Source organism: Anastrepha obliqua, chromosome 4 (assembly GCF_027943255.1).
Source record: "Anastrepha obliqua isolate idAnaObli1 chromosome 4, idAnaObli1_1.0, whole genome shotgun sequence".
NCBI classification, from domain to species: Eukaryota; Metazoa; Arthropoda; class Insecta; order Diptera; family Tephritidae; genus Anastrepha; species Anastrepha obliqua.
Window position 1 is genome coordinate 69919033 of NC_072895.1, and position 20968 is coordinate 69940000.

General features: G+C 35.7%; 1 protein-coding gene across 4 annotated transcripts in view; it reads right to left on the reverse strand.

The window, feature by feature from the left end:
* Window positions 1-20968, reverse strand: part of LOC129244751 (integrin alpha-PS3-like) — a 55860-nt gene that overhangs the window by 4986 nt on the left and 29906 nt on the right. For 3 of the 4 annotated variants that reach the window (XM_054882565.1, XM_054882564.1, XM_054882563.1), the window contains exons 3-9: window positions 3827-4577; window positions 3531-3746; window positions 3366-3468; window positions 2721-3299; window positions 2210-2339; window positions 1770-2135; window positions 1-70 (exon numbers count right to left, since the gene is read on the reverse strand). In XM_054882565.1, the coding sequence (XP_054738540.1) occupies window positions 1-70; window positions 1770-2135; window positions 2210-2339; window positions 2721-3299; window positions 3366-3468; window positions 3531-3746; window positions 3827-4577 (2215 nt within the window). Of the gene's footprint in view, window positions 71-1769; window positions 2136-2209; window positions 2340-2720; window positions 3300-3365; window positions 3469-3530; window positions 3747-3826; window positions 4578-15397; window positions 15794-20968 lie in introns of those variants that run through there. The other variant, XM_054882566.1, reaches the window with a different exon arrangement.

Below are 20968 nucleotides of genomic sequence, written 5' to 3' on the forward strand. Positions count from 1 at the left end.
CTCATAGTTATTAATGATTTCCGTGGTGTTGCTAATTTTCTCCAGGTTGACATGAGGCGTTTTGGGGATACTAAAAAAATAAAAATAATTAAAATAAATGTGTAAGTAAGAAATAAGATTTTATAGGAAGAAAAATAATAATAGAAATAAATTAGTGAAGCCCTGATCGAGAGTAAGCCATAGATTAAAGAAATTAAATTTATCCACACATTCCAAAAACCAATAATTGCACTCTTGGCCGAAGTATAAAGTTTAACCTCGCTTTCAGTTAATTTGATAGATTCAGATATTCAGTTGACGTAATAATTGGACATTTCTTTTAATTTTGTATTGTTGTATTGTGGTACGGTTTTCCATTTTTATTGCTATTAACTAGCGAATTTATCGGACTATACCGTCCTTGGGCAAACATTTTTCATATCTCTATCTCTTTCTCTATACTTCCAGTCTAAGCTCTTTCCAACAGAGAACTATTTTCTTCTTCTGTATTCTGATATAATATACATATACCTACATATGTAACAAAATTTCCTAAAAAAAATTATTAAAATTAGTCTACAACTATGTGATGTAATTTTAGTGTAAAGTGTCGATATCTATGGTTCTTTGTGTCTTAATTCTACTGGATCATAGTGCACTCCGGTCTCTTTAGAGTCACACCAACTAGGTGTGTGAGTCCTCCTCTTGCGAGTTGTATATTCACAGAGCATACGATCTGGCGTCTCATTGTTCAATTCAAAAAAACGGCAGACTCCCGTATAGTATTCCAAGTCTTTTCTATTCAGGTTTAGCAGTATACTTGATAAGGAAGAACATATTGTTTTCCCTGCCTCAGTCGTGAACTTTCCATCCAAGGTCTTATGAATCCGTATCTTCACAGTTATTGATAACTTTCTTTATTTCGGCTTTGAAAAGCTCGCAAAATAGTTCTGGTTAATGGCCATCAGTATCTCATGTCCTACTACTCAACCAATCAAGACAGTGCTCCTTATTCTCAGGGTAATGAGGACAGTGAAACGGCCGCCGTAGCCGAATGGGTTGATGGGTGGTTACAATTCGGAATCCAGAGAGAATGTAGGTTCGAATCTCGCAGAAACACCAAAATGAAGAAAAAGTTTTGTCTAATAGCGGTTGCCCTGTAGGCAATGGCAAACCTCCGAGTGTATTTCTGCCATGAAAAGCTCCTCAAATAGGAGGAGGAGTTCGGCCAAATACCCTAAACAGGAGTACGCGCCTTATATATATATATATATGTATATATATGTGAGACTGCAGGGCACATAAGGTTGCCTGGCTGTTGTGAAGTCATTCTTTGCCACGAATTTCTATTTTAAGAGGCGTCGTTTGAAAAACTATGGAAAAATTTTATGGTTATGGATTTTGTTATGTCATATTATTATTCATATTATTATTATTTATTAGAATAATATAAAATATTACACTAACTTAAAAACAAAAAAGAGCACACTAGCTGCTTGGGCCTTCGGTGCTTGGTAATTATGAGATTATGTTTAAGTTTTAAGGTATAAGATAAATGACAATTTTACTAGCTTTCAATTAGGCCGATTACCTTAATAAAGTTATTATATATATTTTAATGATATTCTTTGTTGTGGTATGTTATGTCATATAAAATGACCGATCTTTTATTTTTCTTTACCTTCTAGTCTCTTTGCCTGTTTTATACACTCTCCCAACTATCCTCTACGCATCTTCCGCTATCTTAATTCCTCCTATAAAATATTTATTCTTCGTTGTAATTAACTTACCCAACAATATCGATTTCGGTGAATTCTCCAAGCGTTATTACATCGGTGACCTTATTATTAGCTTCATTTGCTTCTTTGCCTGTACTGAACACTTTGGCTGTCAGAACCATGGCCTTTCCCGATATACTCGCGACATCGAAAATTACGGTAAACGAATCTTTGGCGCCTCTCGCCATCGCCACGCCATTATTTAAATCACATTCTAAATAATCAGTATCCTTAATACGACAGTTTCCGGGTATTTTGGCGAATGGCATGCGGTTTGATGAAGTGATACTGATTTGAGGTAGATAAGCGGTTTCGCCATTGTTAGTTATGTCATAAGTGACGGACAGTGTGCGACTGCTGCCAAGAATGTATGTGTGACTGAAATGGATGTCATGGGGGCATTTTTAAATAACATTTATTTACTTTTTTTTTTTTTAAACTGCAAAACTCACTCCAAATTGTGGCTTTTAACTTCAAGATCGGCCACGCAAATATCCGAACTACAGCCCGTGCTAAAGATGATTTTCTCACTATATACTTTCGATTCGGTGGGATCAACAGCGGCACATTTATCACAGAAAACTGTAAGGTAGAGAAAAATAAAAGTAAGATTAGAAAATATACCACTGCAAGTTGCTTTTTGATCATCCCTGAGAGAGCAAGTCCACAAATTATTTCATAAGCCTATTGAGAATTGCAGAGGTTCCGCTAGGCAAATGAAATGATAAAAGATAGCAAATGAAATCAGAAAAGTGTACTTCTGATATAAAAAAGCTCATTATAAATAATATCTACCGGTCGGAGTCGGCTTGAAACTGTAAGCCCATATGTGGAACAACCTCAAGACGTACGCCACAAGTAAGAGCAGGAGCTCGGCCAAACAGCCAAAAGGGGTGTACGCGCCAATTATGTATGTATGTATATATATAAGCACCATCATAAGCCAGGGGATCGGTTACTCACCTTCAGATTTTGGCACTCCATTGATGAGATCATAGTGCATTTCCAACTCGATCGGCTTGAAGATATCCGCCACACTACTATGTACTTCACAATCAAATGAACGACATTGCTCCTGCAAACCTGCCGTCGTATTAAAACTAATCTCATTTGTGCGTGTTTGCATCAGCTTAACACGCTTCACCTGCGGATCCACAACAATACGTATGGCCAAATCTTGATCTTTTATTTGTGTAGATGTGGTTGTAATTTTGTAGCATGCGGTGATCTTAAATGTGTTTTGATCGGTTTTAATTTCACGAGTTTGTGATTTAACTGTTGCGTATATCTTCACTACCGGATAGGCCCGATAAACGAAAATGGCCTCGGCATTTGGCGCGCCGACGGCAAAGTCGTTGAAGCCGTTGTGATCGATATCTGCGCCCTTTGAAAGACCGTGTCCAAACATATGTTCACCATACTTGCTGACCACCGAATCTGGTGAGTTCAGGCGTTGGCTGTGTTGCGCTCGCAAACCGTCATTACTACCAAGATAGATGAAGACGGACCCATTGCCAGCAAATGGTGCACCAACAGCAATATCTGGTGGAGAAGATATGAATAATTATTTTATATATTTGTTGTGGAAAGAGGATAAAAATCATCTACCATTAAAGCCATCGTGATTGATATCTCCCAGCCTGCTGAGCGTGGTACCGAAGCGTGCTTTGCCGGTTGCGGGGGAAAGTATCAATTTCTGTTCGAAGTTAAACTGCAAGTAGAAAATAGCCTATTAGCGGTATTCGGCTTAGTCATATTGTAATCTGCACTTACATTGCCTTTGTTGAGGAACACATAGATGGCGCCATCGTCGAAAGAACCCGATGTTGAGTGTTGTGGCGCTGAGACTACCACATCAGTGAGCCCATCACCATTGAGATCTTCTGTCAGCAGCGAATAACCGAAATATTCACCAAATTGCAGACCACGAAAAACATAAACGCGTGTCATCTTAAGCGTACTATCTTCGGAGAATTTGTACAAATAGGCCTGTCGATGAGAGTGGAAGTACATAATTTATTTTTTTTTAAATCACTTCGCTAATGACAATGAATCTAAATGCTACTCACCTCTCCAGATTGCAAATTGGCCTGAGGCGCTGTCGCCACGTACATCAGTCGATTCTTTTCTTTGCTATCGAAGTAACCCGAACCGACGGCATAACCAAAGTACGAATCATTCGGTTGATCTTCGGTGTTCAATGTATATTGGCCCGAGAAGTCAAGTTGCCGAGCAACACGCTTTCTTTCGTATGTGTCACGCCTACTCAATATTGGATCCTCCTCAAACCTTTTGCGAACATGTATTGCCGAGCCCTTCCACGTATTAATACCAGGCGCCCCAATCACGAACTCTTCATTATTATCTGTCACATGTGCGCTCAGGCCCTCCTCCGCCAACATATAATAGTAAATGCGATGATTGTTAAAAGTCTTTATTTGATCCGATTTTAGTCGTAACGGTGAGATCCTCTGAACATTGATGGGATTGTCATTAAGTGTATCCTGGACCCAGTAGCAGATGCCATTCATTAAGTAATCATTAGCGGTGGGTGATAAGAACCGTGGCGCACAAATTAAGAGTTTATCGGTGTCTTTCGTGCCACCATCCATGGCAGCACCAAGCCACTGATTGTCACGGGCTTCATTGTCATAGGTGTATGGGTTGTCCTTTTCGAGGGTGACATTACCTCTATCATCAATGACATATGGATTGCAGGTGGCTACGGGTGAGAGAGTGCAACGATAAATGGCACCAGTTTCATTGACGTTGCGCTGGGCGGGCAGTGTGGATTGAGCTCGTGGTGCACCAACAATTATGCTGAAAATATATGTAGGGAAATTAGTGTCAGTAATAATATTTCTATTTACTACGTAGGCACTCGTAAAAGGAACTCTTCATTTGAAAAATTGCTATGCCTAATAAATCTGAAATCTGATAAATTTTAAAAATGAAGCAATACAAATTTTGTCTTGTTCTAAAGGGTGTTTTTTCTAGAGGTTAGGTTTTCAAGGTGAAATAAAACGTATATAATTTAATGTTATGGCCAAGAATTTAGCTTTATTATAAAGATAAGGGTTTGCCATTATGTTTTAAAAATGATTTCGGGCAAGTGGCCGCCGCGGCTGGCTCGAATAAATTCCAGTCAAGAGGCCCAATTTTCGACCACTTTCTCTTCCAAGACGTCAATCGTCTCGGGCTTATCTGCGTAGACAAGCGACTTCACATAGCCCCACAAGAAATAGTCTAGCGGTGTTATATCGCACGATCTTGGAGGCCACGCCACATGTCCACGGCGCGAGATAATGCGCTCACCAAAAGTTTCCTTCAATAAATTGATTGTTGCGTTGGCTGTATGGCATGTAGCGCCGTCTTGTTGGAACCAAAGGTCGTCCACATCAACATCGTCCAATTCAGGCACGAAAAAGTCATTAGTCATGGCTCTATAGCGCTCTCCATTGACTGTAACATTATTGCCGGCTTCATTTTTAAAGAAATATGGACCAATGATTCCCTCTGCCCATAGAGCACACCAAACAGTGACTTTTTGAGGATGTAACGGCGTCTCAGCAATGGCTTGTGGATTATGTTCACTCCAAATGCGACAATTTTGCTTATTGACATACCCATTCAACCAAAAGTGAGAACACGATGAGGATGAATAAACCGTTTCTCATCTCCTCTGCATCTATCCCATCTTGTCTCGGTCTCGAACCGGATAAGGCGCTGATACCCATGCCCATAGCCACTTGTAAATTACTTATAGACAGGAAAACCATCAAAAAGGTAAATACAATCTGGCAAAACCTCACAACATGGGAACTAAGCAGACAGACATGGCCGAACTGGAACAGCGGTCGATCGAAGATCTTGCTACGATTCAACAGAGAATCTATAAGAAAAATGATAGGTGTTTTAACTGGTAATTGCTTAATAGGCAGCCACGCTAGAAGGTTAGGACTCCCTTACTTCGATTTCTGTAGAAGCTGTCTTAATACAGAAGAAGAGGAAACAGTCAGACACTTTTTATGTGAGTGTGAAAGCCTAGCTATGAGAAGGCTGCGCACTCTCGATACAGCATTTCTAACCGATGTAACGGGCATAGCCCATCTAAAACTAACGAAGCTCTGCTCGTTTATTAAAGCAACCGGATGGTTTGAAAAGGAACACGTAGAGTAAGGATAAGCTCCAGTGGTATCACAATGGACCTGCCGAAGGTCTAAGTGTGTCTTGCGACAACCACCCTACCTACCTACATTCGGAACTGATGACTTAAAGGGACATAATAGTTCAAGGGGGGGTTAGTTATTAAAAATGTGGACTAGTGGAAACTGCTTAGACTAAAGGTGGTCCACCTTACTTATTTATGCTACAATAGACAGAATTAAATGCGCACATATATTCATGCATACCATACATACTTAATTGGTATATGTATTATTGGAAATAGTCTTTAGAAATCTTTTTATTCACTGTTTAAAAATATCATATCGATGTAATAACTTTGCTGATAACAACGAAATATTTGTATTAGCACTGAGCTAAGACTCTTATCTGTCGACAAAAATATGCGAACTAAAAGAGTGCTCTAAACAGCGAGCTACGAGCGGTCGACAAATTCATCGAGTTTTTATGGTTCACATTTCGAGGCGTTAATTTGTATACATATTATTGTATGTAAAAGAATGCCAACGCGATGAAGTTAATTAATCAAATCAAATAAATTTCACAGTTCTTGGGCAGTAAAGAGGGGGCAGACGAAAAGTAAGTTATTTATTTTTCTGGAAACAAGCGGCACTTTTATTTGCTTTTGAATTTCTAAAGTCAGAAAAGGTTGACCTATGAAAAAGAGAAAAAGAGTAAAAGCTAAAGAGTACGGTTCGCGTGGAACGCACGGTTCACACAAATTTTCTTCTATTCTGCCGTAAGAAGCAAAGTTGTTCATTAAAATGTACGAATATTAAATTCATTCCAACATAATAAACTTAGCTGCTTTTTATTATACGTGTAAATAAAGGTTATTTATCGAGGTTATTAAAAAACAAAGTTGTTTGTTTGTTTGTTTCTGTTTCTCATGGTGGGTAAACAGTAGGCAAAATAGTTCCCCAAATGTAATGCAACTTTGCATCTTTTACATATCAAATTTGTGGTTTTTGATGTGAACATCATTCGTGACACCTTCTTCTACGTTTATCAGTTGCAGAATTTGGAATCGAATCACACGGTAAAGGTCTTCGCACTCCCGTTATAATATCTGAACCTATATATTCTGCATCACTTTCACTTATCTCTTCTAAATAACATTCGTCGAAATCGTCAGGAGCATCAGAGAGCACATCAGCAAAATTACTTTCTAAACTCTTATCTCCTTCGTAATCCACTATCAGGGAATATTTTTATAACGTTACTAAAATTATACACCGAACTGAAAAAAATTAAACTATGTACTAACGCCCTCAAAGGCTTTGCGAGTGACTTTCCAATAGTACCTCGTTGAGGGCATCGTATATAATAAACGGGGCACAAATGGACCATTGGTGTCAAAGGATGCGAAAATGTGAAAGTACCTTTTCTAAACTACCAGTGTTTTCTCGAAAAAATTGCCCCCTCAATATTTGTCAACATTAAGAAGATATTGCCACACGCCCTGTAAAAATGTTGAGTATTTTATAAGAGAAAAGAACAAGTAAAATTCAACGCTTCCACAAATTTTATATTGACGAGATCGAAATAGAATGATTTGATTCCTTTCTTTCGTAACAGTTAAAGTTTTCGTATAACTGTTTTGACAAACTTGGGTACATAGATAAACGAAAATCAGCCGAAAAACGTTTACCCACACTTTTTGTAGAAAGTAGAAGAAGACAGACATTCATCTGGTTCGAGTACAACAATTTAAGAAAAGGCACCGCTACCCTATGAATATGCAGAGAAAAACAAAAATTAAAATTCGACTGGTCTAACACAGAGCGGAATAAATTCATCATTAATTTTGTGAAAATGTTTAAGCGATTTTATCAGCATTGAGTTTAATATTTATTCGTAGCAGCTAACTGCAAGACTAATTACGATTCAGATAATAAGTATAGAAATGCCATTTATAACTAAGAAATAATCTCAATTTTTTTATAGCTGAGGCAACTTGGTTGTCCTTTAACAAACACACACAAGTGTTGCAGATTATGCAAAAAGCACGATGGAGAGAATAATAAGGTGGTGCCGATTGTGGTACCGATACTTTGCTCTCAGCGAATTTGATAGAAGCGCTGTGTGTATGTGTGACGTCGCATACGAGTGTTTCATACTTTTTCTTAGGAGTGGTCGAAATTATTTAAAGAAAGTGGGGAAGAATACGACGGTTGTAACTTTGGAAATCGAACTAAAGGTTAATGCTGCGTTATTTTTCGGCATTGTAAAGCGTATGCTTTGTCGAATTCAACATTTTCCACTAGAATACTGCGAAAACTAAAGTTGGCAATTGTTGCACGATGGCACATCGTTCAATTTTAATACTGGAATTCTTTACAAAAAAAGCATGCTGTCTATTAACCACTCACCGCCAGATTTAGATATGAGAAAGCGTAGTATAAATTAAATTAAATAAACAAAATTAACTTAAATAAAAAGGATCGACCACCGCCATCCTGAATAAGATTTCCAAAAACGTGTTAAATAAGTCGTACGATATGCTTCTCGACCATTCAGAGGGATGTGCAGAAGTAGAGTCCTAAGAGAACTATTCTAAATAAAATAAATCAACTTTGTCAAAATCTTTTTTAGTACTTTTTTTGTTTGTTTTTAATTTACACCAGTTCGAAAGCTTTCGCAATGGACCTCATAACAATACCTCGATTTGTAAGAAGTAATTTCTTCAGGGCATCGTCTATTTAATTAACCTTCAGCGTAAATACTTATGAATGTATTAGCGGTAAATTTGCAAAATATACTGCAATTTTTTTTTTATACAAATGCATGGTGGCAATTTTCATGGCAAGGCAACACATCTAATCTTATCACCTCAGTAATATTTTGTAGTGTTGTACATACATACTTCACATTGTTGGTGTTGCCGTAGGTGCAGGTAACGTTTCTACAATTCTTATGTTTCTTATATCAATTTTTTATTTTTTTATTTTGCATTTTTCGTTAAGTGCTGACTATGAATAAATTCCATTGTACCCGGTAAAAGTTTATTTATATGAATGCACATATCTTTCCGATCAATCGCTAAAAAATGACTTTAAAATATTGAAGTATATCGCAAATTCAAAAAAATAGGCTAAATAAACTTGTCCAGGTGTATATGCGAGCAGTTCAAATATGAAGTAAATATATAAATGTGTAAAAGTGTATCAATATCTCTGCTTGTAGCTGACAGCCATAGACACCACAGACACAATCCATTCAGCGATTTTGTTTTTTTTTTATCATCCACTGGTATGTTTATTTAAGTATGACTTCATCTTCTGTCTACTACACAGCAAATGCCTGAAATTTATGCTAACTTCTGGCGTTTATTTTCTTTGCCATTATTTTGTTTTATTTTCTTTACAAATTTAACAAATAATAGAAGTAAGTAAATGTCATTTCATAAAAATAGAGAGAGAAAAATATTCACATACATATATTAAGGCACTAAAACATGTAAATAAATAATGAAACGTCCTTGATCATCTAAACCTTATATATTCATGTGCACGTCCTATGTGATACAAAAGAGAAAAAACTATAAAATTAATATCTTTGAATAAACTCAACCCATACACTAGGCAACGACCGAACGTCGACTTTTAAACCGAGCCGAATCGAACCGAATTTCGGACAATTTCAATCGAAGCCGAACCGAAGCCGAGGCGAAAATTTTAAAAGCCTCAAGTAAAATCAAATATTTTTATTTCTAAAAAGGAAAAATGGGTGCAAAAGTTTCAGTATTCAATTCAAATCAGCACATAAAATATACCTAATTATGTTTACAAATATAACGAATAAAAACTTTCGTTTACATGTGTAACTGTTGAAATTATTTAATATTCATAGATCAATAATTTTATATTGTGAGGTACAAGCCTTAACTCAATGTCATTTTAAGCGTCTACGGAGAGAAATTTCCCGGTATTTTTCACTAGCCCCACTCGATGGAGAAGGATATGGCATTTCAAAGTAGTACATATTTTAAAATACTGATCTGGGCATGATCGAAATTAAATGCTAACAATATCAGCCCAAACCAGGTATCTACTACAACCAACAAAGTTTGATCACTAGAACTTTGAGTTCATGTTGATGATTCTTTAGAGTTAGTTTCGTCTTCAATGCTTTTTCTACCTTCTTTAAATTGTTTGGCTTTCATTTTGGGGCAACATCATCTCTGTTTTTCGCAGCATACATTACGTACCGCAAATAAAATTTAATGCAATTTCCAGGATCAACAAAATTAAAAACAATATATAATCGCTAATATTATGGACATGAAAATTTATACAGATATCAATGAAAGTAACATATACCTAACAAATCAAAAGTAAACATTGCAGAATGGATTCGTCCTCGTATGGGAAGTTTAAGCTTTCACCTCCTTTGTGATCACAATTTTTAAAACTTCGTATCGGGCAAGAAATAATATTAAATTGAATCAAAGGTAATGGGTGATACAGTTCCAACTTCTGTACTAAATAACGCCGTATATAAGTATATATCTATTCTGCGCATGATTTTTGGACCTTTGAACGTTGGCAACGGCGAATATTGCAGGCGATGGAACGATGAGTTGTATGAGCTTTACGACGACATAGACATAGCGCAGCGAATAAAGATCCAGAGGCTACGTTGGCTGGGTCATGTCGTCCGAATGGATACGCTCCGGCTCTGAAAGTATTTGATGCGGTACCAGCTGGTGGTAGTAGAGGAAGAGGAAGGCCTCATCTGCGTTGGAAAGATCAGATGGAGAAGGACTTGGCTTCACTTGTCCAATTGGCGCCGGTTAGCACGAGAAAGAAACGACTGGCGCACTTTGTTGAACTCGGCCAAAATCGCGTAAGCGGTTATCGCGCCAATTAAGAAGAAGATATATTTATTTATTGGAATTTAATAGTAAATTGGGGTTTCTTGGTTTCCCATATAGAATTAAATCGGATACCATATCTAATCAGGGAACGTCTAAAAAAGATAACTTGAAATTCTAGGTGGATCCTTCATTCATACTTGCGAACAACATTCGCCACACTGAAGTGTGATTTTTCCAACTCGATTCCGGATTGAATGTATTGGTTTCGTAGAATGGTAATTTATGAACTTTGTTTCTATTTCGAACAGTAAACATCAAAAATGGGTTTTAACAGCTGTCGTCATTCTGCTGGCAATGGCAAGCCTTCAATTGAAAATACATGTCATTATCAAGAAACGCATTTAGCGCCTTTCATAAGCTCTACGAGGGGTGCCTTTTATATTTCGGGATTAGAGGACAAAAACACATTTTAATCATCGAAAATCACTTTATTGTTTTTCAAAATATTCTCCATGAAGATCTATACACTTTTGCATGCGTTTGAACCAATTGTCGAAGCACTTTTGCCACTCTGAATGAGGTACCTCCAAAACATTCATTCTGAATGCCACAACCGCTTCTTCAGGTGTCGAATAACGTTGACCTCTCAGTTTGTTTTTTACGTACGGGAATAAAAAGAAGTCATTCGGTACCAAGTCAGGACTATATGGCGGATGACCCATTAATTCGATGTTTTGGGTGCTCAAAAATGCAGTTGTTTGAGCCGATGTGTGATAGCTCGCATTGTCCTGTTGAAGAAGTGCTTCGTGCGCGAACAACTTTTGTTGGATTTGGCTCATCTTGAAACACCCATACAGTCGATTGCTGTTTACTTTCGGGCTCATACGCGTAAATCCATGATTCATCACCTGTCACGATGTCATAGACGTGTCACGATGTCATAGCCCCGCGATCGTATTTTTTGAGCATTTCCTTCGACCAATCGACACGAGCCTTTTTTTGAGCGATTGACAAATTTTGTGGGATCCAATGCGAACAAATTTTTTTGACAGTCAAATGTTTATGCAATATTGAATGTATGCTGGTCCCCCTAATGTCTAAGATTGTCTCAATCTCACGATAGGTCACATAACGATCTTGCAATATCAGTTCGCGTACAGCATCAATGGTTTTCGGAACAACAACTGATTTTGGACGACCTTCACGAAATTCGTCTTGAAGTGAACTACGACCACGATTGAATTCACCATACCATCGATAAACACTGGTCCTTGATGGAGCTTCATCGACAAAAAATGAATTAAGTCCATCCATGCAATGTTGCTGAGTTAATCCACGTCGAAAGTTGTAAAAAATAATCGCACGAAAATGTTCACGATTTAATTCCATTTTTGGACCGAGATGAATCTTTTAAGTTACTGTAAACAACACAAATAGCGCTGGTATTTCAAAACGTTCTGAGTACGTAAAAGCCAAAAAATGTCAAACTTTGCGATACAGCTGTCAGTTGCCAGATTGCAACACCAGGGTTGCCAAATCTCGACATATAAAAGGCACCCCTCGTATAACCAACATTTAAGCCTATCTTAAGAAGTGTCTAAGATTTGCGATATTTGCTTTATTATTTGATTTACCAAAGTTTTTTTTTTGGGACCAAAATGGTTCTAACATAAATAGGTGAAACTCTATTACACCGAAAAATTTAGTAAAGTTTGTTGTTTTATTTAAAGGAAATATGTTACTTCAGTTTTTATAGCGGTTTTCTTTTACATATTGCGTACAAAGCTAATTACAAATTTATATTGAATATTTTTAACATTAGTATTTATAATATTTTCCTATAATTCTAAATTCAATATATAATGTACATAAGTACCTACTCGTGCAAGTTAAAAAAAAATTCAAGTCTTTGTTGATGTTAAAAATTGTTCAAGTTACCTGTAAAGTGACTTAACCCGCCGTCCTTAGCGCTACTTTTTACTACCATTATCCAACGCATGGAGTACTCCATGTCCCCAAATTTAAATTAATTGTGATTAAAATATTTGGATTTTTATATTAATTTTCTTTAAGAATAAATTTTTATTACACACATTAAATTATTTCAAAACATTTATTACATTTAAAGCAAATTTACAAAACAGTCCATAAATTATTTGAAATCTTGGGTGGTTAAGCACTTCTATTTGCACTTCACGTGTACGCTTTTTTTCGTTCGAATTCTGGGATATTTTCTTGTCGTGAGGGCAACGTGTAAAACGCTGAATGAGTAACGGCAGCTCCCGAAGCAATGTTTTAATTATGCTTCGACAAGAAAGATGAGTTTCAATTAGGGAAAATACCAAAGGCTTAATTAAATCCTTGCGCTTTATATTGTGCTCTATATGCAAAGTGTCAAATATTATATGAGCATTTATACAATCAATATAGAGCAATCAAATGGACTCGAAGTAGCCACCTGGTGCAAGAGCGGGCTACTGAATAGTCAGATTTCAGTCTATTCAGTGTATCGACAATGGAAGTTTTTTATGCTACTATGCGTTTACAACATTTAGAGTAACAGTCTGATAACTGAAAACTACGGAAAGAATTATAAAATACATTCAATTGCTTATAATTCTTCATACCATTGCCACCATCGATGCCGTCAATTATTTCCTCATCGTTTTCCTCTTCTAAACAGGAATAGGTAACGAAGGAACAACATAGCATAAATTGTCGCGTGGGGCGAAATATACCCTATAAAATTTAAAACGACTGTCTTTTATAATAGCGGGGCAATAACTGAGCGAAATCACACAGCATACGTTAAGCATAGCATCACGTGAAGCTATGGGCAGGCCCGTAAGTTAATGCCCCACGCGACGGACGGGAACAGCCAATAATGTTATTTAATGTTTAAAATTATAATTTATTTCTTAATTTGGTTGTATCAATTTTAAATCAAAATCGGAATTATAGAGTGGCGGTGGATCTTTACGCAGCCTAAATTTGCGAAGTTGAAGTATATGTAGTATGTTTCAGATCGTTATCAGAGCAATTAGTATTTGGTACATTTTTTTCAGCACGGAACTTGACAAACATTTCGCTTAAAGTTAATATCAACATTACTTAAACAGACGACTCCCTTAACGTATTCTCTTTGCAAATAATTAGTAAGGATAAGGATAAAAATAATATTCTCCAGAAGGCCAAAAGGTCATGGAGAGAAGAAAATACTTGTGTAACAACCAGGCTAATTTGACCGCAAATAGATAAGAAAAGATCAAGAGAATTGCTCAACCTCTCAAGAGAGAACATCTCGAAGATTGTGGCTTGTGTCACCGGTCATTGACTGTGGGTAGGCACTCTTTTAGGCTAGGAGTATTTTCTCACGAATACTGCAGAAGCTGTAGAGACGACGCAGAGGAAGAAACAGTAGAACACTTCCTATGTAATTGTCCAGCCTTAGAGAGGAGTAGAGTAAAATTGTTAGGAAAACCATTTTCACTGACTTACGGATCTATCCGGTTTTGGGATAAAACCTATCCTACGCTTCATAAGAGAGTCTAAATTGTTCCATTAAAAATAAACAGCAAGGTTCCTGTGTTACACAGTGGTATCGTCTGCCACAAAAACCTAATCTAACCTAAGGATAAGTTTAAAGTTAATTTCCAAAACTGAATATGGATGTGGAGGCTGCACAAGTAAATGAGCGGCAATTAAATAGAAAAAAAGCGAAATTAATGCATTAAGTGAAAAGGTGATAAATAACCATTTTAAAAAGGATTGGAACAATAGTCCAAACGAAAAAAATTGACCAAATCTGCTCCGCAAGCTAATAAAATAATAAATAAGGTAACAAATGATTAGCTCGGATTAACTCTCAGCTCTGCTCAATAGCAACTGTCCTCCTCTCTCAAAGCTAAGCAATAGATAAGCGTAAATATTACAAATTAATCAATTTTCCATAAGCCGCGAGACAACTCTTCGCTTTCAGATAAGATTAGATAAGATATAATATATTTTAACATTTGTTCGACGCAAGCTTTCGTACCTAAGTTTTATCGCTCTTAATCCATTCAAAATAACACATAAAAAGATCAAAAACTGGCTAAATTTGTCCAAGGCCTTTGCATATAAACTTCACATTTGATAGTTTTACAATAATAATAATAGTAATAAAGAATAGTACTAATAATAAAAGTAAAAATAACTATAATAATAAAAAAATATAAAATTGTAATAAAAAATGAAAAAAGATAATTTAATAATAAAATTTTTAATGATAGTATCAATATTAATACGTAATAATAATATTATTAATTGCAACAATACTCATAATAATCATCATGACAATAAAATAACTTCTTACACTTTTGTTCAATTTCTACAAATTGTATTTTTATCGCACAGACATACCAACACATTTAGTAATACAAGTGTTTTCCTTAAAACCAACACTCAACAGACTTATTTTTATCGTAATAACTATGAATCACTCAACGAAAAGTCTGTCTCACACTACTTTAAACCCGAAAAAATCATGCGTAACCCCTGCTAATAAAACCACAGCGACCACAGCCACCAAAGCCACCACATCACGCACACACACCTTGCACTCCCACAAACACCAAACACTCACTCACTTACTCACCCCAACGGTCGCAAGCTTAAGGTAAATCCAAAGTAAGAAGACTCCACTTTTGGCAAAGCGGTGGCAAATTGTGGATCCCTAAGAATTATATTCGGTTTCGGCGATAAATTATATGCCCGTAATGTAAATGTGTGTAGCGTTAAAAGCACAAATGGCAATAGAATGTGGGAACAGCTTAAAAGCGCCATTTCCACGTCAAATGATTTTAATTTATTTAAACGGGTATATTTTTTATATCAATATATTCTTTTCGGTTATAAAATCGATCACAAATTCGGTTACGCCGATAGCAACGGCAAATATTCGTTAAACGATGTGCCTTATATGGCCACGGCTTTGTTTAATTCTATCACTAACTAACTCACTAACTGGTTAAGTAAATTATAGCAACCTATGTCGCTGCGCGTTCGCAATCAACTAACAAACCATATTCTCCAACGCAATGCAATGGGCAAGGCGCGCAGCTAAGTTAACTGGCCGCTCAGTTAAAGCGCCAACTGCTCGCGCTGTATCCACCATATCCACCATCAACACCTTATACCTGTGCACTTATTCGCTCTGCAATCAACAATAAAGCTGGCAAGTGTACTTACATATTCACTTAAGGAGTAGTCAGACGTGGAATGAAAAATTATTTATCAACTTATTTTTCTATCCAAGTTTTTTATTTTTCCGTGTGAATATGAGCAAAGAGAATTAAGAGAGTTATTTTCAACTTTTCGTAAACCAATTTCAAAGAACAATTATAACAAAGAAAATGAACTTAAGAAATTAATTTCAACTTACCGGATTAGGTTGGGTTAGATTGTTGTTATTTAATGTAGAGTTCACTCTATAGGAACAGAGGCCCATTGTGGTGTTCTGATATCCCCCTAGATGTTTTTTTAGGTCTGATTTTTGTCATAGGTCTGATCTAAAAGTGATCTGAAATACTAATACAATATTTGTCGACTCTTTCAGCGAGAAAAAATGCCAAGAACTGTTTACCATAAAGGGACAGACAAATGTTTTTGGTCATTAGAGTTGGTTCAAGACTTGACAAAAACAAGAAATAAACAAAGCGATATCTGCATAAAAGGAAGATTTCCTGCTTGGAAAGCGTATCACAGCCGCGCAAGAGATAACACATATAATTGTGATTCAAATTTTACACAATTGCAACTGATAGAGTTAAAATATAATAATCACTAATAATTAAAATTAAATTTTATGCAAGCGGCATGGAAAAGCTAACATAATACATGACATTTGTCATTAAATTACTTATTATTGTTAAAGTTATGTGCTGCCGCAGTTGTTTCTAAAAATAAACTAAATTGAAAACTCTGAAGAAAGCGATGTTTATTATGGATTTTTGAACCACACTCTTTCACGCGAAACTTGTTCATTTAAAAAGGAGTCTTAGCTTGAGGAAATTGTTCTGAGAGTAAAGTTTTTCAAATAAAATGTTACTTTCGAAAAGTGCGCATTATGCAAAGTGGTATTGCCGCCGTACTAATTTTCGAAATTATTAAATTAGAAAAGCTTTCCGAAAGTGCTTTTCATGCCCCACCTGATGACACCTTCAGTGTGTGCTGAGTGTGTAAACATTGCTGAGTGCTCGTTACTCATCGTTGATTTAATAAGAGAAAGTTTTGTTAGTAGCATCTCGCACGTCGCGTATGAGTAATAAGTAAGCGGTATGCTGCGCGTTGTTTTTAAATAACGTAGCCGGTTGATTCGTATGAAAGAGCACTAAAGAAGTGGGGTTCAAAGTGATGAATCGATGGTCCACTTCACACACCTCCACACACTATCGCACTCATTACTGTTGAAATGCTACACCATTGAGTAATCCGTTCAACTGAGAGCTATGTACGAAATGTTTTTCTTTGTTTTGATATATTTAGTTGCTGTTGCTGAGTATAATTCATGCTCATCTTTCTCTTTCCACTCATTTAAGTTCAACGTTCAATGATTCTCCTCTCGCGTGACACTGTAATAGGTTACCTGGAAGCTTTCATGAATCACTTCGAAAGTCGCCAATCTTTCTATAACATGTCACATTACACATTTACAAGTAAAGTGTGTTGGTCTTTAGCGAAATCGTTCATTGTTAAAAGCGTACCATAAACACAAGCAGAAATGAGCATAATCTGACAGCAAAACAAAGAAGTGCTTATTGGCATTTTACAAATATTTATTTTTTGGGCCAAGGTGTGCCGACAATGGAAAACACTTCAAATGTATTTGCAATAAATATTTTTTATTTATGATACTGGAAATACGGCAAACAATGTGTGTATTAAAAACTTTTTTTCTTTTGATATAGAGAAACTCTGACAATTATCTTGATAAACCATGAACCTTTTTATTTGGAATCATTTCACTTTTTATAATACAAATAGATATACCGGCACATTGTTCAAAAATTATATTTATTTGAAAAGGCACTGTTTTCAGAGCTTTTCCCACTACCAGTTGTAGTCAGACATTACCTGTACGCATTCAGAAATTGCAAAAAATTATTTATTTATTTTTATTTCTCTCTTCGTATTTCAAAAAGTTTTGTTAAGCCCACTTGATTATTAATATTATGACAGTTTGTTTTTAATTCGAATTAGCAAATCCACGTCTGCTAAATTTTCAAAGAATTTTTTTTTAAAAGTCATTCAAGACTTACGTTTTCATTAATTCTGAAGGTCGCGGAGGGTTATCGCAACTTTATATTGTTGTTATGTAAAAATGCATGCCAAAAATTCAGTTCTGAACTTTCCTGTGCCAATGGGTTGAAGTATCGCAGATATCACAGCCGTAAGTATATACTTCAGTAGAAAATTAGTCAAACCAGTTTACATAAATTGAAAATTAGCTCAGTATGAGAAACCTCTTGATCTGCCATTTATCAACATTTATGGAAGAGTTGTGCGGAATTAACTATATACAAGGAATCAATCACAACAAACGCGCCAGTTTTGTTCATATGAATTTTATAGAATTCCCTACATAAACTTAAAACTTGGAACGCATAGAATAAATGGAATAAATATCAGTCTAATATCTTAATACGCTGCAGCCGTACCCGAAGGGGTTGGTACTTGACTATGGGCAACTACTTGACTAATGGCAGTCATGAAAAAGCTCCTCATAAAAACCATCCGCCGTTCGGAGGCGGCATAACATAAAACTGTAGATTCCTCTATTTGTGGAAAAGCATCAAAACACACACAACAAATCGGAGAAGGAGCTGGCCTACACCCTTTATTTGATATGTCTGTACATATATCATTTATTCTGCGTGTTAATTGTTATATCCCTATAAAAACCACCAATATGTTTATTGAAGTTTATTATATAGAGGCAATTTTCACCATAAATATTCTCGAAATTATACCCATATTTTTAAAAACGTATTGGAGTAAAATTAAAAAATATTGTAGAAAACTTGTGTATTTGAGCTTAAAATATTTAAGTACTACCGAGAAGTTTTGATCATTGACAAAAAAATTCTGAGAAATATCCATTAAAAGTTTCAAAAAATTAGACGCATTCTCCGACACGATTTTTTCGTATAAAGAGTATTTTCCATCTCACAAATAATTTAAGGCCAAATTACTCATCAAAAGTTGACTTTTTATTTTCAAAGTAAGTACTGTTTTCAATAATTTTTTTTTGTGTTTTATTTCAAAACCATATATTTTCAATTTCATAAAAAATTTAAAGCGAGTTTAATAAAAATTTTATCACTTTTTTTTTTTTTTTTTTTTGAAAAGCTACAATTCCAACATTTAAAATTTTACTTAATCCTGGATTAAGTACTAGACTACTAGACTTTTTTATATATAGACTTTGGGAAATTCAATTGCGCCCACAGTAAGACACGTTTCTGTCGAATGCGTTCAGGTGATCCAGCAGCTTTAAAATCTTTACTTAACATAAAGAATATCTCAAAGGTGCCGGAATAAAAATATAAATTTTTAAATTGATAAATATTTGCAGAAAAAATTATTGAAAACTTGCTCCACTCACTTTTATGCCCATCTACGTCTTATGAAGAGCTTTGAAAAATGTTTTATGTTTGTATCGACTAAACGGCTTGTTCTACTTATCTTTATCTCGGTTTACGTAAGACAATGAGGCGCGAATGGTTAAACAGAGTAATTAAGAAGTAAAATTGCTATGCGACTAATATAAATATCGATGTTCTAATAGTAGTCGAAACAACTTTTTTCTGCATTCCCATTAAAAGTATTATGTTAAGTCGTATCTCAGACTCCGGCCATTTCTAAAGTTATTGGGAATTTTTACAAATACCTCTAGCTCCTTAAAATAATTTTTACTGAAGGTAAATTTCATTAGGCTCCTAATATTATATAATGTACGTGGTCTGAGATCCAAAAGTTGATTAAATAAGTGTCTACCGCGCACCTGAGCCCTTCGCCGAAATAGTGACGGATAGTGGCAGAGAAGGTATTGCATAGCCTCATCCTTCTCCGCATAGCGGTAACTTCCACGGAAATCTGTAAACCATTTTTACAATCCCTGGTAAGGATCGCTGATTGCGATTGTCCTGTCTCCCGAGGTTCAGGAGTTCACATATCTTGGTAGCCTAATTATTGCTAATTGTGACACCCTAGCTGATATATCAGATAGATTAAGCAAATGAAAAGTAGTCTTTACATGTCTAAAAACGTTTGATGCTCTAAACATCTTACTAAAAAATTCTAAAACTCACATTTTTAACTAAAAAGTGAAATCATAAAATTTTATTGTACGACTCCGAGCTCTCATCAACACCACAAGAAAGAGCTTCCAAACTGCAAGCTTTTGTAAATTTTTGTCATTTGTAAATCGATATCTCCGTACAATAATACGCGCATAGTGACCAGAAAACTGCATAGCATTATGAAAATGAATTGAATAACATATTTTAAGCTTGTATTCAACTGAGAAACGTTTTCCTTTCTTTTACGTACTATTTTCTATTTTCTCTGAAAAGGGCAAAAAGGTTAAAGGGTAGTATTTCCCAAAACAAATTATCCTCATGGTATTAAACATAGAATTATTTAACATCTCTATACCCGAGATGTAAGGAAATTTTAATTTCGTATGCCGTTTCATTCTAGGAAGGGGTAAATTGTGACCTCTGCTATAGAAACACGCGACACGCAAGCTTTAAAAGCGACGTAGGTATGTCAGGTTGTCAGATAGCTTTTTACTGCATAATCAAATATTCCCATTACTCAATTACTACAATTAGCATTGCCTGTCTCGCTTTGAAAAAGTCAAAGAAAACAATCGCAACCCACCGAATCAAAAATTATATTTAAAGATTCATTTGTAAGAATTCTAAGAAATGCAATTTTGCCACAACGACGTGCACATATGTCTGTACTGAAATCCTCTTTTTGCTGAAATTGAGTAATGACTAAACAATAAAATCGTAAATTGAAAGAAATTTTGCTTTCATTAAAATACGCGAAGGTTCATTCGAGTAATAATTTTGCATGAATCAAGCAGAGCAAGATCATATCCATTAAAACTAATATACCCATTAAAGTTGTTGCAATCAATGAGTAGGCAAATGTGTGG